The sequence below is a fragment of the Leptonotus elevatus genome, chromosome 6, assembly GCF_054856555.1.
Source record: "Leptonotus elevatus isolate MCC_2025b chromosome 6, RoL_Lele_1.0, whole genome shotgun sequence".
Classification (NCBI taxonomy): domain Eukaryota; kingdom Metazoa; phylum Chordata; class Actinopteri; order Syngnathiformes; family Syngnathidae; genus Leptonotus; species Leptonotus elevatus.
This window is the reverse complement of record NC_141244.1, coordinates 18,158,181-18,185,370: the sequence shown is the minus strand read 5'-3', so window position 1 is coordinate 18,185,370 and position 27,190 is coordinate 18,158,181. Positions and strand designations below refer to the sequence as shown.

Below are 27,190 nucleotides of genomic sequence, written 5' to 3'. Positions count from 1 at the left end.
ACTTTTTCAGCCCGGGAAGTAACCAAGCAAAAAAATCCAAACTACAGCTGAAAGCAACTAGCGCGCCCCCTAACGACGGACTGAGAACTGCCTACTGTATGATTATGAAAACACTCCCGCCAATGTACCGAAGCTCGCTCCGTAGAAGCTGTGTTTTTATACCCTTTTTACTCGTCTGATCCACGCCACGTCATTCACGCGCGGGGAGAAGTCAGTCGTCACACGGGTGGGCGGAGGTGGCGGTACTGCACGGTACGACGGAGGCGGGAAAAAGGATCCGGACAGCAACACCTTAACCCCCCTGCGTCTTAAACGCAGTTTGCTCCGGGACACTCTCGCTGCTTTTTCGGGGTTGTTAGGTAAGTAGCCTGCGTCGCTTTTATACCGGATTGTCACGGCTACGCCGCGTGGGCCTGTTAGCGCCACGCAGCATTGCTAGTGTGCACTTTGCGCTAATTTTATCCCTTGTTGCCAAGTGTGTCCTGCGTGTGCACACTGCTGTCTTTTTCCCGCCAGTCAGAGGAGTGGGGGGTGAAAACAACAAGGTGGCGCATTTTAGCTCTCACTTCCGAGTGTGTGTGTGTGTTGGCATTAAAACGACACGTGTGCGTGCGTGTGTGTTGTTGTGTGCCAGCCAGGCGTGATGTGTTGTGATTTTAGTGCGTGGACGCGCTCCCGTGACTCTGACAGGAGTGCGGCAACACCCCCGCTGCCCATACTGGAAGTAGCTCCAGTGGAAATGTCAGCGAGCCTACGCAGCTGCCATCTGGGTACACAATGTACGCGTGACACATTCACGAGGATACACCGTTGTGTGTGTGTGTGTAACACACTCAGACAACAAGTAGAGGGATGGTACTTAAATTGAGAGGGTGCCGAGGGCCGAGGCTGTGTTAGGGGTTTAGAAACTGAGGCCAAAACAGGTCCCAGGGCAGTTTTTGGTACGGATGTTATCAACATCGATACAACACTTATATCCGCTTTTATTGCTTCGATACAACGACACTGATACCACTTTACCGCCTTGAGATATGAGCGGTGTTTCGGGACGATTTCTTTGCTTTGACTTACGACGCTTAAAGCGCTGTATGGTGGCCGATAACACAACTCAACTCACTTGACAGTAAGCAGCAGTTTAGCAGATTGTGAACAATTCCAAAAAAGAGGCTTCATGCTGTTTAATGCCACTTACACTTACTGTCAAACTAAACATGAAACTAAGAGAATTACTCATCGTGTATCTCACCAAACCACCTAACTTGCAGAAATCTGCTATCTTAAAGCTAACACGCAATGTAAAATGTCAAAGAAGGGCTAAAAAACATGGATATTTGAATACAAGTGGTGCATTAGTACATATAGACAGGAATATATTCTTTATCCTCTGTGAAAAACGGCTAATATTACTGTAGCTTGAGTCACTTACAGTAGTGGTGAAACTCTTCATTTGTGTTTGCGTGACAGTATTATACTGCCCTCTTGTGGAACGTATCCATCATGGCTGTTTTTACACTGACGGAACAAATTAAAAAGCATTTATGCATCCAAAATAAACAAACAACTCGGTAAATGTCAACACAGAAGTAAACAACGATACATCAAAAATTCAAAAGATACAAGTGTTTAGCTGACCACAACGCTCCACTGACAACTGTTGGCAATCATTCTGCTTATGTCATGATGGACATACGTCATATTAAACATATTTAGATCATATTGAATGTCTATTCATTTTTTATGTAGCATATTTAGTTACATTATGAATAGAAATAATAGTTAACAACCGTATTCAATTGTCTATGCTTTACCTGTAGTTTAGATTTACTGCAGTTTTTTTTATTTATTGAATTTTTTTTTTACATTATGTGTTGTATGAGCATTCGTGGGCATACGTCATCTCTCAATGTATTTCAATGACGTCAAACTTGTGTTGCCGGTGTATATCCCAGCAGTGAGATTATATGCTGCAACTGCATTGGCAGATATCAGTTATGTGACGGATTTTTTTTATCCTCGTTTAGAAGAGGAGTGATTCTTAAGATCTCCGATTCCATGTCTTGTTATTTTTTTTCTAGTCATGCTGGCATGATGCGTAACCCAATTGTGCCACATGAGAGCAAAAAAAAAACAAAAGCGGAATTGTGTGCATGCAGTGGAAATCCGGCTTTAGCTACATTGGTGGTCAATAAAAGAGCTCTATGGGGGGTTATTTGAATGTACATTTATTTATTTACATTGACCTCTTGGCTCTGAGAAAAGTGCATTTGAGTCGAATAATTAACCACATGGTACATTAATGAAGTTACAGTGGCTTGTCACTGGGTTGGTTGGTACTGTAAAATTTGCGCTGTTGTACATTTGCAGTGTACAACTACGGAGGCATACCTTGCAGCTTTAGGATTCTGGTGAAAGTGCAAATTGTCGAAGTACAGAGAGGGCCTGATTTTTACAGTGGATTTTCATTCTTATGGCTGCAACGTAACCCTCATTTGCATGGAAGTTAGAAAAGTATGAAAAACACTTCCAAGCGGTTACAAAAGTGAAACGACCAAAACAAAAACAGTAAGTAGGTTGCTAACTGAGTGTGCTTCCTTGTGCTTCGTGAGGACGTATTCTTACGCTGCGTTGCAAACTAGTTAATGAACTGTAGAATGTTGTATGTCAGTAGAGCCGTTAAATGAGGACCCCTTGTTGATTAATGTTTTACCTTAAAGGGTAAAACAGCTTTTACTGTGGTAGTAGTGGCACTCTCAAAGGTTCTGCTTTTTTAACCCCTGAAACTTGACCCTGGATTTGGCTACCTTGGGCTATAATAAACCATATGGGGTGTTAATGGGCTGGAACCCATAAAGTTTAAAATGGGCTATTGTTTGCATTTATTTTATTGACTATGCGAAAAATTAACTGATGACTGTAGAGGTCTCACTATTAATCGATTAATCAACAACTAATTGATCATTTGTTCATCATGTAGTGTAGTCGTTTAACTTTGTCCATATTCCGATTTCCGCCTCTCAACAGTAATTATTCTCTGATGTCTGAAAGCAGACGGATTATCATTTGTTTAATCAATATAAAAAAACAAATATATTAAAGTTTCAAGTTGAATACAACGGAACTGTACTTGGGTTGTGATTCTTTCCTGGACCACTAGAGGGACAGTAATCCCCAACCCATCGCGGGGGTTATGTTCCAGACCATACCCATGTAATATATTGAGAGAGAGCAATGGATAACACAAAAATGTTGGACAAACAGGATGAAATAAAATATTTATTATCAAATTAAATTTATTTAATTTCAATTTAATAAATTAATTATTATTAAAATAATAATTAAAAAAATAAACATGTGACAATTTACTGCAAATTATTTTGTGGACTTTAAATCTACGGCTCACGGAACCTTGAGGCCTGAGGACCCCAGTTTGAGAACCACTGTTTAAAAGCACCACTTCTGTTCGATACACAGTTTGACAAATTCAAGAGGAATCGAAAAATTCTTGTTGTCTCCCCTTTTCTGATTGTCGTGTCAACTTGCATGCGTCGGTGAGGCGCCCGAGGCTTTTTAACACCACATCCTGACATCCAGCTGAGCTCCAGCGCCGGTGCTGTTGTCAGGCAGATGCTCACAGTTATTGATGATGATAACGCCGCCGCTGCCATTGGACGCCGGAAAGACGGCGGGGGCCATTATCATGATTTAATCATCGCCTCAGCGCTGCTGAGGAGCCCGAGCTCACTCTGTGTGTCAGGTCCACCCATCATCCTGTCACGGGAAATAGCTGCCGGTCCAATGTTGGGATAATTTAGAGTTATGTTTGGGCGGAATAGTCCAGAGAGTATAAAAGACTGTTAATACGCATGCAGAATGGACTAAACTTAAGTTGGAGGACCTGTCACATTTATGTATAAGAGCTTTTTCATGAGCTAAAGACACCATATAAAACCGTTTTTTTTTTATACAGTATAGTTTTACTACTCCCACGAGCTTTATACTGATTAAAACACATTTTGCAAACATTTTCTAACAGAAACAAAAATGTATAGGAAATACAGTACATATTGTAGTGTCTTGTTTACGTGCATGTACCTTTAAAAGGCGGGTCCCTAGGTCGCATGTGAGGGTCTGGGCATGAGCTGTGGCTAACAGCAGTTCCTGCATGAGTGTGCAACTTTACTTTTCTCCTGGAGTTCAATAAAAGGCTGGAAAGTGCATCAGTGACTTTTTCACTTGTAAAAAAATAATTGTGATATATATAGCAAACAACAATATAGCAAGGGAGAGCTGTATTCACGTTTTTTCTTTCAAACCTATCAGCTATTTGTTGAAAAGCTCACCTGTTCACGGCTCAGCGCATTTGCTGTACGATACCACAAGATGACACCAAAGCACGGGCTAAAAGGAAAGTAACAATTGGTGTCAAGGAAGTATCTTGAAGTGATGCAATTCGACTGTTCTAAGATCTTTGAATGTCGGGGAGGAGTTAAGTTTAGACTGGTTGGTAGGTGAGTCCGCCACGTGTGTTTTTCCTCAGCTGACTGGCTATTAAAAAAATCTAACTAACAAATGAGTTATAGTATAGTATAGTTATTATTTTTATGGCTTGTGACACACTTCAGGGTTTCCCCCACTGCTGTATAGGCCAGGCGGGCTGCAAGGCTTTGTATCTAAATCGAATCATCTGTAAGATATTAATTTTTTAGGGTAATGTATTCATTTAAAATGATATTGAAGGGTTTAGGGATCAGAGCTTGTGGTATAGAGTTTTTTTTAAAGCAATTATAAACATAGGGACCGGTGTCACTTAAGTTTTCTTATGCTATTTGGGGCAACGCTCGGTCTCTATCCCCCTGCGAATAATGTACTTCCTTATGATTTACGAGATGGCCATTAATGAAGATGTTCAACAGCGTGCTTTTATTCTAATTTCACAGCAGGGTTTGGCGGTGGAAATATTTTCCAAAGGTCTTACGTAACGTCCCTTACTGGAACTGATGTTGATTTGAGCTCCTCTGTCTGATTCGAGCAAATGGTTTTTGGGGATGTGTGTGTGTGTGTGGCGGGGAGGGGGGGTGGGGGGTTGTGGGGTAGGTTCTAAATGAAAACATTATCCAGAATGCTCCTGAGGCACTTGAGTGGATGTCATAAGAAGCGCAAGAATGCTTCGCAAGGTGTGTTTTTTTATTGTGAAATGAATGCCTCCCTTGATGCGAGCGCGAACGTTATGAAGGACGGTCGAAGGCTGCGTCCATTTGCTGCGCCGGGGTCCAAATTTGGGCTGAACCAAGAGCCAGTTTGTTTTGGTGGGGAGAATGTTATTTTAGGGCGTGTTACTAGCTGTAATGTCACATTAGACGTCCATTTACAATGGGGTCAATGAAAAGCTTACTTGACTCAGAGGAAGCAATGGGAGGAGAAGGAATTTGCGCTCCTTTCCAAAAATAAGTTTCCCCCTTTTCCCGACGCGGTGTTACCATGACTGAGGGGAGGGGAGGGGGGGGGGGGTCTCGAGTACCGTGAATGGAGGGATTTAGATAGAAAAGGAGGAAAATAATGAAGTGTAGGAGGAAATATGGTTACCATTAACAGGAATATAATGTTTGAGCTGACCATTCAGCTGTGTGGTCTACTCAGAGTGAGAGAGAGAGAGCGAAAAAGAGAGAGGGGAGGGGGCTAATAGAGAATGCATGCGAAAGCTTACTGCCAAAAATGAGACGGGGAGTTTTTCGGAGAGAAAAGAAAGTACAGCCCAGCGCCAGGAAGGGAAGAAGGAGTAGCTAAGAACAGAAGGCGCAAAGATGGCGGCGAGAGGGGGGAATGGAGTGTGGAGCTAGCCGCATCGAGGGGCTTAAAAGTGAAAGTTTTTCTCAGCCGTAAGTTCACCGTTTTTCAATTATGTGACTAAGTCTTGCTTCCAGTCAGTTGAGTGCAGGCATTCTGGGAATCGACTCGTGTTGATTAGCCCACCGGGTCTTACGTGTGATGAGATCATCTGTGGACACACACTGTAGCGCCGCTCTGCAGCTGCCCGCTTGGAAAGGGACTTTCCTCCCCGTTCCCGTGCTGCTGTTGCTGCTCAGCATCTGTGCTCACTGAAGTGACTAATCACTGGATTCTATTTTCCTCTCTCACTGTCTTAACAGGCGCTTTGTCAGCTCAAGCCCAAAGGACAAGATCTGCCTTTGCCGGATGAACAAGCTCAACTGAGTGTTTTCTTTTTCGTCTTTAAAACCTCACCTCCATCTGCAGGAAAACTCCTTCAGTGGTATACTGGGAACTATTCAGCCCTCTTTTCCTCCCCCCTGACTTCTCTGATGGATCAGAGAATGAAGGGGGGCACCCCTTTACTGACAGACACACTGGATGCTACCTCGGTACCCGAGGACTTTGAGCAGGACCAAGAGAAAAGAAAGCGTGTAGAGACGGAGGCTTCGGACGTGGGGAAGGAGGAGGACAGGCGAGGGAAGAAGAGGGAAGGGGACAAGGGGGCGGTGCTGGAGTTGCTTATTGAGGGGCGCTGTGGGGGCGCGGGGCAGCAGCAGCTTCAGATATGTGGCAGAGAGACCAGCTGCCCTGACGGGAACGTGCGACTCCGCATCGGAGTGCAGGCCAAGCGCACCAAGAAGCCGCCCAAGATCTTGGAGAGCTACGTCTGCAAGCCCACCATCAGAACCTATCATAGGCAGCAGGGTCGAGGGGGTGCGTTGCCCTCCAGGACCGCCACCAATCCGGACGACGGGAGCAGGGACAAGCGCTCAAGCTCTGATGGCACCCAGACCACATGCAAACAAACGGCTTCTGCCACTTCGCCGTCATTATCAACACCATCATCAGCAGCAGCAGCAGCACAGTCTTTAACACCAGCAAATGCTACTGTTTCCACCATAGCCTCAGCCATCGCCAACCCAGGGACCAAACAGGTGAGTTAAACCTGCTTTAATGGCATAAACAAACTCAAACAAAATCTTTAATGTTTACGATATGCTGGCCTTACGTGCAAACTGTTGCTTATTTACACATCCAGCATTCATGGGAAACATTCATTCATGCGTCTCCGCAGCGCTGAGACAGGGCTGTTAAAACCGCGCCATAAGAGCAGGGACAATAAAACTGTTGTCGCTAGAGCAAAACAATGAGCTGTAACTCACTATTAAAGCTCCGTAAAGCTGATGGGAGCCACAGAGGCGGGTGATAATTCTCTGTAGGTTCGGCTCTACGAGTGACTCTTGCTTCTGCAAGGGCACATGCATACAAGCTTGTAAACTGCTGGTATTCAAACTAATATTGTGTATGAATGCTGAGAAACAAGCATCAAAACAACTCCCTTATATTTTAATAGATAGTATAAAGCTGGAGTGTCATTTCTCAACTGATAGGAAAGAAAATAACAAAATGTGCAGCTTGTTAAGAAGATATTTTGTTTTTGACTGGGATTAAGGATGCAATAAAAACAGCAGAGGCCCCAGAATTGAACCCTGTGGAACACCATACGTTCCGTTATACATGTGAAATCACATTGCACATATTTGTCTGACCACTTAGTTTTTTTGCTCGACATAGTTAGTATGAAGGAATTACAATAATGAAGAAATAACACAATGGACCATCACAAATGTTTACAACTGATCGCACCAAATTTGCTGCAGCACAGATAGGCCAAGCAATGTAGCGGGATCACCTGCAGCCAATGATGGCCAAGCGGGTCGGCTATCTGTCTTGACCTCCACTGAACCTCAAAGACTGATCACCGAACCCCTTGGGTTCAATCGAACCCAGGTTAAGAACTACTGCGCTAATGATGACTACGGTGCATTCCATTGTGCGTACAAATTTGGATTACGTCATTGCCGTAACAATGGAACCCTGGTCAGGGTAAACGGACGCCTCCCTCTATATGTTATATTTCAGCTAAGTGAGGAGATCCGTCTTTTTCTGAGGAAATAGGATAAGGATAAGTGGTACACAAAATGGATGGATGGATGGATTGTTAGCTGAAGCTAGTTCCAAAAGTGTACTCATACATTATTAATGGCACATATGCACAGTAGCTTTGCATTGGTCTTTTTTGTTGCGAACCACAAGGCGTGCTCAAATCACCTAGCTGTGTGGTGCGCCATCATAAGGTCAAATGAGCAATTGTCTCAATACTTAAAAGCAAGCAGCACATTTAACTAAACGGGACCTATAAATAGGACAGTGGCACAGCAACCACTTGGCCATTACAGGCATTGGTCCATCAGTCCTTCTGACGATGGCCTGAGGGGAAGCTTATTGCTTTAGCTGCACAAACGCCACTCAAGCGGCCGCCTACCAAAATTAAAGGACAAGTACAAAATGTCAGACCTCCTCATCTGTATTAGTGGCAATTTATAGCGACCAATAGCGCAGCTTTCTCTCGCTGCCCGACACTCTATATCGGTCCTTCTCTTCTATTTTTACATCCCCTGGTTTCTCTACCTGCTCTCATTTATCTTTCATTCCCTTTCTGTCCCGCTTACCACCCTTTTCTGCTGTCTCCAGTATTGTGTCTCTCCTTTCTGTGTCACCCCCCTCCATTCCCATTTCCGTCACCTCGCTCCCTGTGCCCTCCTTTCTCTGCCTGATTGAGTCACTTTGTCCTCAGTCTGGACTTTAATGGGCGGACAAAAACAAAAGCATTTCTGTTATTGTCAATGTCTCCCTCCGCCACTGTCGTCAGTTAAACTGTTGTCAACAGCAGACGTATTGGATCTGCCTATCATACTGTAGCAGTGCATGACAAAAATTGCATATTTATACTTCCCAGGTTCCTCTCAAACTGGCGGCTAACACAGAAGTGACTCCTGGCGGTTTGTCGGAGAGAGGGAAGAAAGAAAAGACTCCAGGCATCCATGAGCAGCCGCCCCCTGCAGTGATCAAACCGTGTTCGTCCACCTCAAACCAGGACGCTTCCGCTACCCTCTCCAGGTCGTGCACCAAATCGCTGCCTGGAAGGGAAACCATCAAGAAACACAATGGTGCGGTTCAGTCCAAGAAAGGACTTTCGAATGGGGGATGCTCTGAAGACAAACTTGGAGATGCCCTATCAATCAAAACTGCAAAACACAGCAGCTCCATTTCTTCTGTGGACGCCACACCTCCAGGTTCTTCAAAGACAGAGATTTGCTTGCTGCAAAAGAGTAACTCCCCCTCGGTTACCGCTAAATCAAAATCCTTCCCCACTCTGGATATGTCTCCTGCCCAGTCACAAGTTCAGGAAGCTTCACTGAAGCGCTCAAATGACAAAAAGAGAGTTAAAGAGCGGAAGGTAAAGAAAGACAAACGAAAAGAAAAAAAGCCAAAGGGAGATGGACTGGAAGCAGAGGGAATAAAGAGTGATAATAGAAAGGAAGAAAACAAAAAGAAGAAGAAAGACAAAGGAAAAGATGGAAAATTGCGACAGGGTAAAGACCATAAAAATAGTAATGAACCGAAGACTGGAGAAAAGGCTGAGATAAGCAAGACCAGCCTAGAGAAACACAGAAAAGAGGACACACGCTCATGCGGAATGGGTACATTTGATAACCCATATAAAGTAGCAGACCAAGGGAGATCTGATGAAGGAAGCATGAGAGATCATATCAAACAAGCTGAGCTACAGGCAACGACTGCTGACAGCAGTCAAAAGTCAAAAGAGAATGACATTGTCAGGTATTCAACAGTGGCACCAAAGCATCCAGTGTCATCTTCTGCCCCACCCCCTCTTTCTCCGCCATCCTCCTGCCAAGAGCAGGACAGCAGACCACTGAAGAAACGTAAAGCCCGAAGGCCCAGCTGGACGAAGCTGGTACACCGAGCTCAGAGAGTGGAAAATCATGAAGCAGATCCTCAACAGAGCTTCTCTCAGAAGTTGCCTACTCACTCGAGTCCCTCTTGCTCCCCAACCTCCTCCACAGCAAAACCATTAGCCCCAAAACAGAACCCCACCATATCTGATCCTAAAGAGACTGCAGCCAAAAGCCCTACCACCCCGACCCGAAAACGGGTCCGACCCAAATCCCGCACCATGATCTTTAATGAATCTCCTCTAAGACTTTCCCCTGAGGAGGTCGCCTTTCTGGAGTGCGATGACATTCAGAAAAGCCCTGTGCTGGACCCAAGCCCAAAGAAGCGCGGCCGTCCTCGCAAACAACCCCTAAATACAACAGACGTCACAGGTCAGAACATAAATCCTCCTTCTCCTCCTCCTGATAAGGGAAACAGGCAGCTAAAAATCAGGAGGCTGATTAATGAGATGAAGAAAAGGAAGACGAAGAAACTTCACAAGGTAATGACGTCTGACAATGCAGTGAAGGAGAGTAAGAACGTTAAAGATGTCGCAAATTCTCAGAGAACATACAAAAAGATTGAGCCTCTGACAGTGCCCACGCTGTCCGACTTGTCCTCCTCCTTTGGGACCAAGCTGGGCCCTCAAATCAATGTGAGCAAGAAAGGAACCATCTATATGGGCAAGAGGAGAGGGCGCAAGCCCAAATCCCAAATGATTCGCCAGAATTCCCACAGCTACACTCAGTCGTCTTTGTTTAGCCAGCCCACTGAAACATCTCTCTTCATGTCCAACCAGTCCCAGCCTCCTGCCGCCCACCCGTTTCCATCCCCATCCCTCACACACTCCAGCGGGGCCCAGAGCCCTTACAGTGAAGGAAGTGTCGCAGAACCAACATCCACTCTGCTTTTTCCTCCCCCATTTTCCCTCCCGTCGCCGTCGTCCTCCTGCACCTCACCCCGTCCCCCGTCCAGCTCCTCTCTCTCGCCCTTTGTGAAGAAAAGTTGTCCGTGCCAGGGCAGGCAGCACTTCCCTTTTCACCAGTCGTCGTGTAAGCTCTCCTCTCCCAGCGCGCCGCTCCATCCCACGGCCAACTCCCCTGGCCACCTCAAAGACGCCACTCCATCACCCAGGAGTGAAGCGCACAGTGAAGAGACGTTGCCCAGTGATAGCGGGATTGGAACAGATAACAACAGTGTCTGCGAGCGAAGGGAAATGAGGGGTGTTAGAGGCATGCTAAGGTTGGGTCAAGGGTCTGGTGGGATTCTCGGAGGTCCGAAACGTTCCTCTCTTGCGGACCCTCTTATGACCAGACACAAGAATCCGATTGGCAACTCAACTTCCATGGAGCGGCACCGCCATAGGCACAGGCGGCGGGATTACAGCTGCCCCGCTTCCTGTAATTGCCTGTGTCCCTGCTCTGGACATAACAAGTGCACTCATCCAGATTACTTCCCTTGCATTGGTCACAGCGCACTGAAGAGACAGAAAAACAAACACAAAAAGAAACACCAGCAGCTACTCATGCAGGATCCAGAGTTTCTGTCTGAACTGGAAGAGCTCATCGGTCAATTCAGTGAAGTCCACATTGGTCGGCGAGGCTGGGCCAGGTCAGAGCTGGGCCAGGCTTTTGACGGGAGCAGGCGCCATCACTCCTCGCATTCTCACCGCTCCAATATCTTCAGGATCAATCTGAATGGCTTCTATTCTCCTCACCCTTCGCCTTACGCTGCGAACCCCTCCTACTCCCCTCAGTCTTTTTACCCCTGCCAGACATTGCATTGTAACAGAAAGCAGGAACGCAGACAGTGTGGCTGCCCATCAAAGTTCCAGGAGACAATTGACAACATGGGGTTCTACAGCAGCTACCCACCAGCCACAACACTTTACCATCATCTCCCTGGCTCATACCCACTTCCATCTCCTCACCAGTATGCCTCGCAACAACCCCACCATGCCCACATCCTCCTGAACCCCGCCAGGTTCCATAGGCGGAGGAGCAGGCTGCTGAGGGAGGGGGCCCTCGGTGGGGAGATTGAAGGCAACGGAGGAGGCCTCAATTTAGGGTACACGTCAAGCCTCTCGTGTGACTGCGGTCACAAACATAAACACAGACAGAGGCTCTGTGAACGTAACGTGGAAGAGGATGCAGCGTTAGAGCATGAGGAACAGGAGGACATGGTGGCGAGAGAGACCTTCTCCACTACAAAGTCAAGGTTCACTTTGGGCCAAGGAGGAGGGCGGAAGGGCACGAGAGGAATAGGGGGCGTGCTCTCCAAAGAGTCACCTTGGTTACGTGAGAATGCAAATAATTCTTTCTCTGCTGCCACATCATCATCATTGTTGGCAGAGAGATCAAAACATGCATCTCTCTTCTCCGTGGGGCTGGGCTCTTCTCACTTGTCTTCGTTCGGAGGGGGTTGGGGCGGCTTGGGCCAAAGTTGGACCAAACTTCGGGGTGCGGGGTTTCCAAACACCAGCTGGGGGTCCTCCACTGGACGCGCACGCCCGATGATCCCCTCCGACCCGGAGGACGATGACAGAGATGACGTTCATCACCTGAGTAGGACATCGCCGTCCCCGACGCACACCAACCTGTTCACGTCGGTTGACGTGGCAACAGGGGGGCGTGGCTTGAGGAGCGACTTGGCCAGCAGGAATCTGGGAAGCGGAGACAGGTCATGGAGGACGAATGAGCCAGCTTGGACAGAAAGGAGAGAAGCAGGTGAGATGATGCTAAATTCATCAGTAAACAACAGTGACCTCGATCGGGAGGTTTCTACTAGGGATGGGCATTTAACTTTTAGCAGAAATTAACCTTCAATAAGTCGACTCATTATTATTTCTTAATTTTTTTTAATGTTCTCAACTCTCATTTCCACACCAAATTCGCATTGAGCAGAATAATGCTGCATGGAGGAGTTGGTGTTGCATGAATGTACGTAGCTCCAACCTTTCTATGGTGATGTCTGTCTCGTTATACCAAATTCTTAATGATCAATTAATCAATTCCAATTCACACCTTGTTTGTACCAACATTTCATCCAGATCCCTCTTTAAGAATAAGACATTGCGATCTGATTTAACAAACATGCAGTATTCAAGTGTATTTTACATTTTACCTTTAAGTTGTAGCCATCTTTTGGCCATACATTTGCTAAACTTTGCTGAAAAAGCATAAACATTAGAATTTTTTAAAATGATGTCATCAATGTATGTATTTACGCCCTGATTTTAACGTGGACATCCTTGGAAAAATTTGCGGTGCATGTGAAATTATAACCACTGTGGACAGGAAGTCACACGAAAGCAAACAAACCATTGCTAATTAAAACATAACCTACATTGCTGTGTTAAGGGTGGGGATTGGGGAATCTTTTTCCAGCCGGATGTCATTTAATTCTCCAAGGGCCGTACAAAATGTATGCGCAAGTATGATACAACAATAATTTTTTAAATTATATATTATGACAAAAAATTTTTTTAACATACAGTTACAAGCATATGTGGGCTTTCTTTCTCACACGATGTCCAGCCCATGTAATCTTGTATGTTGCATATGTTGGCGCTTACTCTGGCTCAACCCACTTTAAAAAAATATAATAATAAAATAAAATAAAAATAAAAACTTTTTTTTTAAAGGCTATTAATGGAAAATCTAGGAAATAATCCAAAAATATCACATGGCAAACATGAATGATAGACAAACCTTTGAATTAGTTTATTTTTATTTGCTCTGTGATATAGACATATATTGTAATTTTGTTCCTGCATAGTTAAACTGCAAAAAAAAGTAAAAAAGAGACATTTCTTTTTTTTCCAAGATTTTTTTTAGGCACACATTAAAGCTTGGAGACCGATTGAGACGAGATCAGACTTGTCTTTTTATAGGCTCCTTCTGTTGAGCAGCGGATGTGTTTTACACACACACACACATACCCGGCAACCGCTTTCTGTTGGAATTTGTTCCCTCCAAAAGTGTTATGGCATAAGAACAGCATATTGTTGAGAACCATCCAGAAAAAAATCTGTCGCGAACCGCACGATGTTTGAGCCCAAGGCTACCCAGAGAGCACAGTCATTAGTTAACCGCAAGATTGGCTATTTAAGGACGGGCCGCCGGCCGACAGGGCCTATTTGACTTGGAGAGATTCAATAAGCAAAGAGTGGTCGGCCTTGTCGGAGGCTGTGGAAAAATGGCAAGAAAAAGGAAAGATGAGCTCAGCAGTGATTGATGAAGGATTAGTGGGTCAGCGTGAGGTTGCTTCGACGGAACGTGTGAGTGGAACATGTTTAGGAAAGAACATGGACAGCAAAACTAGATGCATGTGTGTTAGGAGAGACAGCATGCGGTCCGTTAAGACCTTTGGGAATATGTTCCACATTAGACAACTGCGCAAACAACGTGCGCAGCGGTGCCTCGAGATACATGTTTAATTGGTTCCGTGACCAACAGAGATGGGAAAAGTACTGACATTCTCTACTTGAGTAAAAGTACAATTACTTATGTAAAAAAACAACTTTGGTCAAAGTACTCACTCAAACAATTACTCAAGTAAAAGTACAGGGTCTGAAATGTACTTGACGAGTAAAAGTAAAAAATATATTTACCATATGTTCCTCCTACATCAATTTGAAGGATGTTAGTTAAAATGGAGCAAAAATGGGGATACATCAGCCAATTGACTCTCGGACTAGCTATCAAGTTTAAATTATCCTCTGTAGTGGCGGCACGCATTGCCCTCATATTTACGGGTTGTTCTAATCCAGCCAATTGCACGTCATGTGATCGCGTGTCGCAGAGCCAATCACAAGCTGAGATGTAGGGGGCCACGTGTAACGCTTCATATGATTGGCGGAGCCAGGAGCCATTGACGCTGATTTTTCTTCCAGGTCAAGTATTTTAATTGTTTTCATGCATTTAGAAACAAAATAACGACCTTGTTTTGAATTTTTTTAAAATACAGATACTCATGTTAAAATGTAACAGATAAAAGTAAAAAGTAGTCTGAAAAATAAATACTCAGGAAAGTACAAAGTACTGAAAAAACTACTCAAATAAAGTAATGAAGTATTTGTACTTTGTTACTTCCCATCTCTGGTAACCAAGTACATATCCTAAAACACTCATATCTCAAATCAACTGTTCCCATTAAAATGAAAGAAAATACCATTAATCTGTTCCAGCAAAAAAAAACATCGTCACTGCTATGTGAAAAACACGTCCATTTTTGTCTTTTAAATTTTTTTTTAATTATTATGTTTTTAAGTATGAATACAGACTTCCCAAAACATCCACACACAAAAAGACAAAAATAGTGTTTTTTACATAGCAGTGACGATATTAATGTTTTGAAGAAAAATATTGTACTTTATAAAAGCATACAATAATGACATCATTACGTGACTGCTGACAAAAGCCGCAGCATGAATTCTAAAACATTTCAGGCAATATTATTTGCTTATATTCATCCAAAACCCAAAGCAACTAAAACGTGTTTTTTTTGGGGTTGTATCAATGTCCTAATATTTGTTGTACTTACTGACCCTGTAAGTAAACCGTTTTTGCTTCAAAAAAAATTGCTGATGTGCTTCTCCAGATCTTGCCCCTACTTTGTGTGCGTGCGTATATAAATCACTTTCCCAGAAGTAACGTGGGCCGAGAAAATGCTGTGACTCATCTAATCTGTGGCCCATCTGCATGAGTCAGCCTAGAGTGGTCTCACCTCACACCTCCTGCAGGCCTCATCACTGATCCACATCTGTCTCATTTCCTCCCTGACACTTATTATACCCCCGCACCCCTCCCCTCCTCCCCTCCCTTCTCCATTACACCGACTGCAGCTTTACAAGGTGACCCAAGAAGCCGCGGGCAGCTCAAAGGTGTGCCAAAGACACACAGCGACGATGTGAAAAACAAAAGGAGACCCGGCCGACCCAGGAAACGCCCCCTGCCCTCCACTTTGCCTCCCCCTCTGCCGTCGCCCGACCTCCCGCGAGGGTGCGGCCGTAATAGCGGCGATGCTGGCGCGAGGAGAGCGCTGTCGGACTGTGACGGAGCGGATGTTAGCTCGGTGCGGCAGGTGACGGATTTGGAGCCGCAGGCCAAGAGGAAGCGAGGACGAAAGAGAAAACATGACGCTTCTCCCTGTCATCGGAGGTAAACGCTCTCCAATCGCAAACACTTTTTCTCTCACAATTCAGCCTCTCATTGCTGTGTAACCAACTCTCATATTAACCGGCCACATTTCAGCACTGTGTGCTAAACCAGTGCCTCTTCTTTCTCTTTTTTTCCTCCCTGTCGCTCTATCTCTCGCTTCATGCTTTCCCTTTAGTGTCGCCGAGGACGAGACGGGGCGCTGCGACACGCCCGCCGAATGTTTTGGCCAATCGGCCGCCGAGCAGCCCGCATCCCAACCGGCTGCTGTCCAAAGAGACAAGAGTGAAGACGGTCCTCCCAGGAAGACGTTTTTGAAAGCTGGTCTTTACTCGGATGATTACAAAATGACAGAGTAAGCGCTTAGCTCATCTCGGTTACGACATTTATACAGCGGAACCTCGAAGATTAAACGGGAAGTCAACCTTAAATAGTTCTTTACAATGATATGTTATGTGTGGCCTCACTAGTCTAAACATGACATTTTGATTAATATTACATTTGTAGAATATGGGTTATGAAGCAAAATCCAGCTGTTTTTATCCATCTCAGGAGGCAGCCATTTTGCCACTTGCTGTTGACTGAAGATGGCATCACAGTTGCTCAGGGATCAGGCCACGACCAATCACAGCTCACCTGTTTTCTGAAGATGAGCTGTGATTGGTTGTTACCTGAGAACTGTGATGTCATTTTAACTCGACAGCAAGTGGCAAAATGGCCGCCTTGTGATATTAATAAAAACTGCTGGATTTTGCTGCTTAACTCATATTGCACTAACAGAACATATTATTGTCAAGATCTTTTGGGGGGGTTGACTTCCACTTAAAACACAATTTGTGCGGGGACACTGGTTCACTTTAGAAATAATCTGTTCCAGGTTCAAACACTCGCCATTAAAAAAAGCTTTTAAAATAAATAAAAACAAAGCTTATTTATATAGCACTTTTCAATGCCATGCGATTGGCTGGCAAGCAGTTCAGGGTGTACCCCGCCTACTGCCCAAAGCCAGCTGGGATAGGCTCCAGCACCCCCCGCGACCCTTGTGAGGACAAACATAAGAAAATGGATGGATGGATGGATTTTCATAACCTGAAGAACTATCTTATAAAAGACATGGCGGAGCACAGAGAAACCATGTGAGGAAAACACCCAAGGCACTCACGGCCACAGGGAGTGCCGCCATCCCAGACCCCCCCCCGGCCCAGTTTCACCGGGCTAGGCCCTACACAGAGGTTCGGAGGCCACCCCTGTCCCCCAACATAAAGGAGCCTCCAGAATGACCGCCCCCCGATAAGAAGGCCAGCCATTTGTCCCAGCACAGAGGCCCCCCATGAGGAAACACTGGAAAAGGCAACAGAATTAAATATCCTAAAAGTTAAAAGAAATGAAAGAAAGGTGCTTACCTGAAAAGAACCTTTGATAACTCAAGGTCACATTCAAAGCCACAAAAATCCAAAGAAACCCGCAAGTTGATCCTACGCACCAAAGAGGCCTTGTGTGACGTCTTGTGGTTCTGTTTCTGCGCCTTTTTCCTGTCCAAAATTGGCTTGAATTCCAAATTGTACAATATTCCACAATGCATTCGTTGGATTAATTTGTTCAACCTTGATTTTCAGTTCTCCTTCCCAGTCGCAGCTCATCTCCAGAGGGGCCTCAGAGTTGAAAGCAGGCGAGCGGGAGTACAGCCTTTTACCAGCACCCATCCACGTTGGTGAGTCTGGGAGGAGAAGAAGATGAGGTGACGGCGCTTCAATCGTCCAAATTCTCGTGCTTGTGTCTGACAGGGAAGTACTTGAGGATGAAGCGGATTCATTTCCAGTTACCCTATGATGTCATGTGGCTTTGGCAGCACAACCAGGTAACAAGCAGTTCCAGCACACACACTTAAGCAAAGTTAAATCCTGGACTTGGCATCGTCTTTTTAATTGTGTGCCTGGTGCCGGCGACGACTTTTCTAGATGTAAACACTTGCTGGTACCAAAATATTGGACTTATTGGAAGGCACGATCACAGAAATTCATTTTCTGTCTTTGGACCTAATTTGCACGACATTTCAGGGCAGAAAAGCAAGTCAGCCTTTACGGAGAGGATTGCAGTTTGTGGTTATTTCTGCTCTGACAGTGGAATGGCTCATAATAGTCTTGTCATTTCTCATCGGATTCCAACTTGATCCAAAGAACTAAATGTGCAGCTCGTTTGCGACTGGTGAGCTTGAATATTTCTTAGTGCTAACATTTATTGCCATCAAAGTGTAGGACTTTCTTCTGAAAGACTATCAAGTGGAGTTGAGTGACACAATTCAAGTGGTATCTGGTGATGGATTCGGCTGCGTCATAGTGCCCAATCTATTTTGTGGGAATTTCCACTCTGACAGATTTTTTTTTTCCAACATTCGCGCTTGAGAAGACGACAGTTGCTGGCAATTTCTGTCTTTCATTTTAATGGTGCAGAATGGCATTGTCATTACTCACTGGATTTAAATTTTGATCAAAGAATAAAGGCCAGGGAGTGAGTTATTACTTCTCTCCGTCCTAACGCCACTTGGGAACATATTTTACGGTATCTGGGGATTACCAGGTCCAGATACTGTATGTGGGTTAGATTTTCCGAATGCACACTCAGTTACCGCCACTTAGGGTTTTTCATTTGCTTGTTTTTATATCTGGTGGATGAGTGGCTAGAACCTAGCACATCCGCCTCTTTTTAAAAAAAAAAAATTTTTTTTTAGGTAGGGCGTTCCAATTCTGGCATTTTGATTTTCTTCCTCCCTCATTCCACTAACATTTAGGTTCATTGAAGAGTCTAAATTGTCCATAAGTGTGATTGTGAATGGTTGTCTGTCTATATGTGCTCTGTGATTGGCTGGTGGTCAATAATATATATATATATATATATATATATTTTTTTTTTTTAAAGGCAACATAACAGGATGGCTGGATGGAGTGTTTTTCATACACATTTTTTCTGTACTTATGACTTTACTACTGCTTTAGCATTAGGGCTGGGCATCAATTCCAATTTCCTCAATCGATTTGATTTTGATTCACAACAGTTCAGTTTGATTCGATTTAGATTTTTTGGGATTCGATTCACTTCAATAAGATATTGATTAATTATAGAACATAAATTATTTTTAATTAATTTGCTCCTAAAAACGTATACATACGTTCTTCTTTTTCTTTTTTATATTACCATGCTCCCAAAGACGTATTTATAAAAAAAAAAAAAATGTTTTTTTTATGCTATAGCATACAGAAGGCTTTGATGCAGCCTCTGAACTGAAGAGAATGCTTGAAGCAATTGTAGTCTTTACAAAAACGGCCAACAGGTGGCAGCAGAGTTTAAGAGATAAACCAGGGCCATGTTGCAAAAAGCTCTTTCCCCCACTGTTTTAAACTTAGCATTATTGTAATTCTAATTGCTGCAAAACGGAAACAGATAGAATACTTTTCTTCCTGATGAAAGAAGAGAATCTTTCTTTTGGTAGGTTCCATGTTTATATAACAATAGAACACAATATTGTATGAGCCTTGCAAAATAAGTCAAAATCCGGTAAAACAGCTGGGAGCGAAGGGGGTTGTTTCAGTGAAAATGGCTGGGAGTGAATGAGTTAAATTCATGTGAACAGTACATTTCAAGAAAATAGTAAGTAAAAAAAAAAAGAAAGAAAAAAGGCATTTAAAATTCTATTTTCTATTTATGAGAAAAAGAGATACTGTATTCAAATAATTGATTCATGGTTTTATGAATCAATATCAGGTTCAAAAAGCAAAATTGATTTAATATTATTCTATTTTTAAAACCCAGCCCCAATTAGCATAAGACTAAAGCGTGTTCCCAATGTACAAATTTGGGTTACGCCCCCGTAGGACCCAGACTCTGTCATAAACCGTGCCCCTCCCCCGTAATGTGATGTCAACAATTCATGTCATTCCATTGTGACTGCGCCTCACTATTCACCATTTGTGAGACAACTTGAATTTTTAATCATGTTATTTCCCCCAATAGCTTCAGAGGCAACCTGCCTTCCCTCTGAAGAGGAAGCGTCGCTACTGTGAGTATTACAGAGCTACGCGCTCGACGTTTTCAAATGAATGCACTCGTATACGATATGACTATGAATGTCTCGCACACAGGCCGACTGAAAGAGAGGACTTTTCCCTCTCAGCACACAGCGGTGAGAGTCAATGACAAGTTTATTTACTGCTGCATATGAAGCAACCTCAATACTTATCGGTCTTTCCTCACTCAGGAAGAGAGCTCGGGCGACTTGGCCAGCCTATTCCCTCACCTCGACATGGAGCCTTTGAGCAGCGATGAGCGGTACGGGAATCAAACAGCGGCCCACATTTGAGTGAGAGCTATAAGACGCGTGGCCATGTTACTCACTCGCGGCTGATGTGTTCCAATGTGGGTCAGGAGCTTCGTGGTGACACATCGCGTGTTCCTGGTGAGGAACTGGGAGCTGGTGAGGGAGCGACAAATCCGACTGAGGATGGAGGGGAGGCGAGAGGGGGACAGCGAGGCGGAGGAGAGGGACTGGCGTGCCGTGTGCGGGGACGGAGCCAGTGGGGACGATAGCTACATCAAGTCAGGTCCATGAAGCAAATGTGTGTGTTAGTTTTTGTTTCTGTAGGTGTCACACGATCAGTACATGCTTCCTAGCGACATTTAGATCAGGGATGGGCAACATAATTGATAGAGGGGTGCCACAATTTTTCATCAGTGCTACTCGGGGGGGCCACACAGGACCACACACTTCCTAACCAGATTTATGACAAAAATGCTATTTTAGATGTTAGATTAACTCACTCAAAATTTTATTACAGTTCTGTTTGTCCTGCATTCCATTCTACTCATGTCGCTTAGGACGGTGTAAGTGCAACTAAGCCATGTCTGCCATCTAGTGGTGAATGGTGATATTACAACTTAAAACGAACCAATCGATGCATGTTTGCAGTTTGGCACCCACAAATTTGCGTATTCATTGATTTTTTTCTCATTAAAAAAATATTTTCTAATATTTTGGGGGGGTTTTAATAGTCACTAAAGGGGTTGGACAATTTGGTAAATGTAGTTAGCAACCAAATCGCTAAATTGGCAACACTAATCGCCCAGTCCTAAAATACACAAAAAAGATGTAAAATCATATAAAACTACTCACCCTTTGATAATTATTTGGGAAGGCAGTCGACTTGCATCATGCTTTTTAACTGTCATACAAGTGTGAAAAGAAGTTAATCACTATAGTAAAAGAAAAAAAACAAAGATAACACTAAGTTTCATACTCACCATTAAGTGACGACGTGACTCGGTTAAGTGCAGATGGAGATTACGGTGTGTGCCTGAGAGGGGATTCTCATCACAAAAACACTAAACATGAGCTGACGTTATCATGATTTGTTGCCACTGAGCAGTCACAACTGAGACGCTTGTCCCATTTTCATCACGACATCACAGTTACTGTACAGTGTTGTTTATATAGCTGTCATCACGTTTCCTCTTGCATGACCTCCATCATTGAAGATGGAGGTTCTATAAAGCACCAGTCTAGAATTTGGATGCTTTTTAATCAGAGTGCATCCAAATTTTGACTGGCATATATATACGATTGGGTTCGAGTGACGTGAGTGTCGTGTGTCTTTCCTTTTAAAAGTTTATGCCATCTTCATTGTTGGCTCTCTGCAGCACAAACTTAAGTGCTTTTCCAACCACAGAATGCTTAAGTGTGCAGAAAACTCCCCCCTCTGTCATCCATTTTGGTGTCCAAAAAGTGAGCAGGCAGCTTTCCCCTCTTTTTGCGCCAAAGTCTCCCTGACTGATTGCAATCAAGAGCAAATGAGGACCACAAGTGGCGGTACACCGCTACAATAGAATGAGATCTACTGCATTGTTTCCAAGCAGTGCCTTCGACTGCCTTTTCCCACCTTGCTGACATTGACGCGGAATGGGTATTGAGGTGGGATGGCGCCTGTGTGTAAGGGAATGTCCAAACAGGGGTGTGACATTTGACATGCGCTTCTTCAGTCGTGTTTTATTGAAAGAAAGCAATTGTCAGCTACCTTAGAGACCCTTCCATCAGTTCCTAAATAAGATCGTTTGGCCCCCTGACACCTCTTTGTCGAGGTGTTCTGGGCGAGTCCAACCAGCAGTTTCTAACATTAGAGGCACCATTTATCAGCCCAAAATCCACAGAATTGGGACTTTGGTCTCTCTATTGCGTATTTCCACACTTGTAGCTGTCTTGTTTTGTTGTTGTTGTTGTTTTAAAGTGGGACTTTTCCAGGGCAGAAGAAGTGAGTCTCTGGTGTTTAATTTCACACTCCAGTTCTGGCCTTGTGCTAGGCTTTATTTTATTATTTTTATTATTTGTGCTAGTGAGTGCACCAGGTGGAACGAGAAGAGGCGGCAAGGGACAAAGAACATGAGCATCCCTGGACCAGATGAATATGGATAGATGGGAAACATAGTGAGGTAGTGGACTGTCTGCATCACAATTCTGAGGTTCGGGGTTCAAGGAAAACAAAAATGGATGGATGGAGGGACAGGATTGTAACATTTTTTATTCTTGGGCGGGGGGGAAGCGGACACAAAGGGCATTATTTTTAGGGTAGGTGTGATTGGTTGAGGGATGGTGGACCCAAATGCAGGGAAATAAGGCAGTGAAACAGGAATCAAGGGCAATACGTGGCACTTTTACGTGACCGGACTGGTCGCCGTGACCGGACTGGTCGCCGCGACTGGACAGGACGTGACCAGACTGGTTGCCGTGACCAGACTGGTCGCCGTGACTGGACAGGATGTGACCAGACCGGTCGCCGTGACTGGACAGGACGTGACCAGACTGGTCGCCGTGACTGGACAGGACGTGACCAGACTGGTCGCCGTGACTGGACAGGACGTGACCAGACTGGTCGCCGTGACTGGACAGGACGTGACCGGACTGGTCGCCGTGACCAGACTGGTCGCCGTGACTGGACAGGATGTGACCAGACTGGTCGCCGTGACTGGACAGGACGTGACCAGACTGATCGCCATGACTGGACAGGACGTGACTTGACTTGCTGTGGAGTGGCTATGACTTGGCTAGGGCTATGGCTGTGACGAAGACGACCTGGCTGTGACGAAGACGACTTGGCTGTGACGAGGAAAAACCTAACCACTCAGAACTGAAACATGACAATAATGAGAAAATGCTGAATTTACTCACCTCGTGTCCCCTGGCCAAATAGCCCCCACCTCCCAATAAGTGGCCCTGTGTTTTTTTAAGGATCACATTGATCACAATGATCCATTCCTAATAGCTCTCTATCCCATCTAAATTCCTTCTTTCCTGGATCCCCCTGACTAAAATACTGTACAACTTCTCTCTGTTCTCTTTCCAGATGTACCAGTGGGGGTGGTGGAGGTGACGATTTCCAGCAGTGACCCCCACCTAGGCAGTGATGACACCCCCCGCTCGCTCACCGCCAGCCCCCGCGTAAGTGCATACATGCATGCAAAATACTCTAGAACGATGATTAATCCAATTCCAATTTGTATCCACGACTAGTCGTTTTTTTTTTAATCTTTCTGATCTTGTTCATTGCAGCCCCCAGAGGAAGGAGATGATGAAGATGAGGAGGAGGAGGAGGGCGAGGAAGACAAAGTGGGAGAATGCAGAAGAGAGCAGAGGAGAAAGCGGCTGAACGATTTACTTTTGACCCTGCAGCATTCATAAGCTAACGCACACATTGAGGCAAGTGGAGCATGAGACACAATGGAAAACTTGGCACTGCTTATACAAAGTCAACACGGACGTGTTTAAAAAAAAAAAAAAAAAAAAAAAAAAGAAGAAATCTTAAAAGTACAAAGAGATAGTTGAATAAATGACAACATTCAGTCATTTGGGTTTAGTTCAGTGCACTGGTTTAGTTAGCCATTCCTCAACTTGAATTTTCTTCTTGAAAACTATTTTTGCTGTTGATTTTGGATACATGCTTTAGCGCAATATACTGACATTTGAATTCCTCTTTTGAGCCAAACCCGACTACGGTAATATGTGGAACTTTTCAACTGCATCATGCCAGCCTTTTCTGGCAGTTTTTGCAAAGCACGTGGCAAGTTTCCAGTCAAGATCTTGGTTTGAATTTCATCTCTCCCTGTCATTTTGTAGGTTTACTCCACTTACTCCAGCTTCCTCCTACACTCCGGAAAAATTCATGCTAGGTTCGTTGACAATTCTAAATTGTCCATAGGTAGGAATTACATGAGTCTAGAGTGTAACCAAAGTCAGCTTCGGCTCACCTGTGATCCTGAATACGATCGTTACAAAATGGATGGATCTATCTAGCTAGCTAGCTATCCAGCTAGCTAAGCTATCCAGCTAGCTAAGCTATCTATCTCTACTTCTGAATATCAGTTCTTTTGCTGCTAAAACCACATCTATTCTGAAAATGTTTCTCTTTTAGCTGGCAAGCACATGTTCAAAACAAACAAAAGAAAAACCAAACTTTTGGAATGGTCACCCAGAGACCGTTATCGATGAAGCTATCTATGAAAGGTGCTACTCCTTTTGGTTTGTTTGCCTAGGCTATCATTCGGATATATTGTAAATTGTCTCTAATCCTAAAAGTAATTCACATACTTCACCAAATGAGTCGTTTGGACACATTGCGCAATCATTTTAGTTGTAATCATGAATGTACTGTAGCAACTTTGGACAAGATGGGACATTGAGAACATTGTGAAGTTGTTCTTAAATTTTATTTCACAAGGAATTAAAAAGCTTGTAAAGTCTTAAATTAAAACTTATTTTAAAGGAACAGTGTGTAGACATTTTCTATTTTTCAATGTTCATTCATTAAAAAACACTTAATTAAGTAATATGCAAAAAAAAAAAAAATTATATCACATCAACATACATTCTTTTTAATATATAATTGTAGTAATCACTATTTATATGACATGTTTCGCCACCATCTTTCTTCTACGGATACCTGAAGGAGACAAACTTAGCGAACATAGTTATTGGTAGTAAGCTTGCAAAGTGTGCTCTCTGAGGCACTGTAGTGTATGTGCGCTTCAAACCGAGGTCTTTGCATTCTATTATTGCATTACCACTAGATGGCAAAAATTACTTGCATACTGTCCCTGATTCAAGACTCGCCAACCAGCATTTTTTTTTTTTAGCCGTGCAGATATATGAAGGCTGTGCCGCCTTCTTGTCAGCAGACGGGCTAGATGAAAGTCCTCTGTAAATTGGCCCGTTGGAAGACGGGGTGGCAAAAACGCGCGTGATATCCGAAGTCGTAAAGTCAACGAATCGGCTCAACCCCTACTACTCACTGTACAAGCATTGATTGATTGACAGTATCTCCCGTCTGTGTAGGCAGGTGCACTCAAGAGGAAAAAGGGACCAGGCACGCCGCAGGACACGCGAACGGGTTCTGCATTTGATTCGGAAACCGACAACATCAACAGCGACACGCCAGAGCGGAGCGAGGAGAATTTCAAAACGTGAGAAAGACATCACGGCGCCCTCTGAAGGGCATCACACCAAGGATGAAACCATGGCAACACATCTTTTGTCCGGGATGAATAAAGAGAGCGAGAGAGAGAGAGAGAGAGGGAGGATCAACAGAAAAAGACCAGCTGAAATTAATTTGCACTAGTGCTCGAGCACGCTAAAGACACTAAACAAGAGTGTGTACGCCCACCCACCCCCCCAAAAAAACACATTTGGATTGCACTTCTTGGGCACCTTAAAGCAAACTGGGAAGAACACACGGACCCTTGGATTACGGGCTGGAAGCGCTAACTAGGTCACAAATGAAGCTTCCAAAGTCACATTGCACCTTTAGGAAAAGGGAGGAAGCGCGCCAGCTTAAAAGCACTTGTTTGGCTTTTCTTCACTTTACATGCCAGTGAACAAGAAAAGGGGGGGGGGGGGTTCTGGTTCTTGGTGATTAGAGGAATTTTGGCAACGCTGCAAAAGAATTTCTAATAAGGTTTTAAGAAAGATGTTATTTTTGTGTGTGCTAAAGAAATCTATGAACACTAGGAATGTTTATTGTGAACTATTTTCTTCAAGTATTGCTTCCTGGGAAGAAGGGAAGGTCAAATGTGTCTTTATGTACTTCAGACTGCCTTTGAGAATGTTTTATTGACAATCAGAATGTCCCAGGGTGTTTAAAACAAAACAAAAAAGAGAAAGAGATGGCTAACGTGAAATGCTAAGTAGAAGTGCCATGCTGTCTTGTGTCCAAGCAATATCTCTCCTAATAAGACTATATGATACATTATAATGTTGTTTTATTAGTTATTTTTGTGTACAGATTGCTCTCACTTTAGAGGCATTTTCTCAATTCGTACAATACATAACATTTCATTTTATGTACATAACAAAACTATATGGCAAGAGTTAATCATCCAATAGTGTTTGTTCTTTTATGGCTGACCAATACGTTAGAAAGTTGTCATTAGACTATGATTGTATATCTTTTTTGTAATGTTTTTTAGACAAGCATGTTTTTTTTAATTGGTCAGTGATTTTTCCGTTCTCGTGGCTTTAAAAAAAAAAAGCCAAGAAAGTGCAATTTCTTTGTTTACATATCCTACATATATTCTCCCTTTCCTTTTTTAAAACAGTGCATCGCTGCAAGTTATTAACTTTATAGCAAAGGTACACTTAAGAGTTATCTAGTTTGCATGACTTGTAACCTTAGCCTGCTGCCTCTAACAATGTGCATCTGAAAAACAAAACGTCATAGGAAGTAAGATCTGATTTTTTTTTTTCTCTTTTTGTTTTGCTTACAAGTATCCAATAATAAAAACAAAAATATTTTAAGTCCACCTGCTCCAAACCCTGGAAACTCTTTTGGTGCATCTATTTACAAGGCAAAGGGAGCAGGGGTGGGGTGGGCATTCAAACTTGGCTTAACAGTGGCACCTAGTGGTGTTGCTTACGTGTTTGTCCTCCATAATGACCCATAATAGCGGACGTGTGACGATAGCTCCAAGGTGTGGGGGAGGGCTGTGGATCACTCCGGGGAATCATTCTCTTCTTGCTGCCCTTCGAAAACAACCAAGGCCACTATTTATAGCACAGAAGCATCCCGAGGACATTTCAAAGGGCAATGATAGCTTTTACAAGCGGCCTTTCGTCCTCTGGAAGGCTGGTTCGATTAAAAAAAAAACATTACATGTCTAGTTCTGTAAGAAGGCGAACATAAAAAAAATGGGCGGTAATGTTGGACATTTTGAAA

At 43.9% G+C, this 27,190-nt stretch overlaps 1 protein-coding gene across 4 annotated transcripts; it reads left to right on the top strand.

Annotated features, from left to right (window-relative positions):
- Window positions 1-43: 43 nt before the first annotated feature.
- Window positions 44-26,777, top strand: LOC147172417 (uncharacterized). Of its 4 annotated transcripts, none has more exons than XM_086079646.1 (14): window positions 53-359; window positions 6,147-6,923; window positions 8,789-12,512; window positions 15,632-15,947; window positions 16,123-16,299; window positions 17,561-17,655; window positions 17,729-17,802; window positions 19,953-19,998; window positions 20,081-20,121; window positions 20,197-20,267; window positions 20,364-20,539; window positions 23,330-23,424; window positions 23,536-23,686; window positions 25,319-26,777. In XM_086079646.1, exons 2-13 carry the CDS (start codon window positions 6,318-6,320, stop codon window positions 23,662-23,664), a joined length of 5,550 nt encoding a protein of 1,849 aa, XP_085935772.1. In that variant the 5' UTR covers window positions 53-359; window positions 6,147-6,317; the 3' UTR covers window positions 23,665-23,686; window positions 25,319-26,777. The 4 variants fall into 4 exon arrangements, 3 of the variants coding, with proteins under 3 accessions (XP_085935774.1, XP_085935772.1, XP_085935773.1); XM_086079647.1 differs by lacking the exon at window positions 53-359 and adding an exon at window positions 5,731-5,876; XR_015095468.1 differs by lacking the exon at window positions 25,319-26,777 and having other exon boundaries at window positions 49-359; window positions 20,364-20,554; window positions 23,536-23,589.
- Window positions 26,778-27,190: the final 413 nt, after the last annotated feature.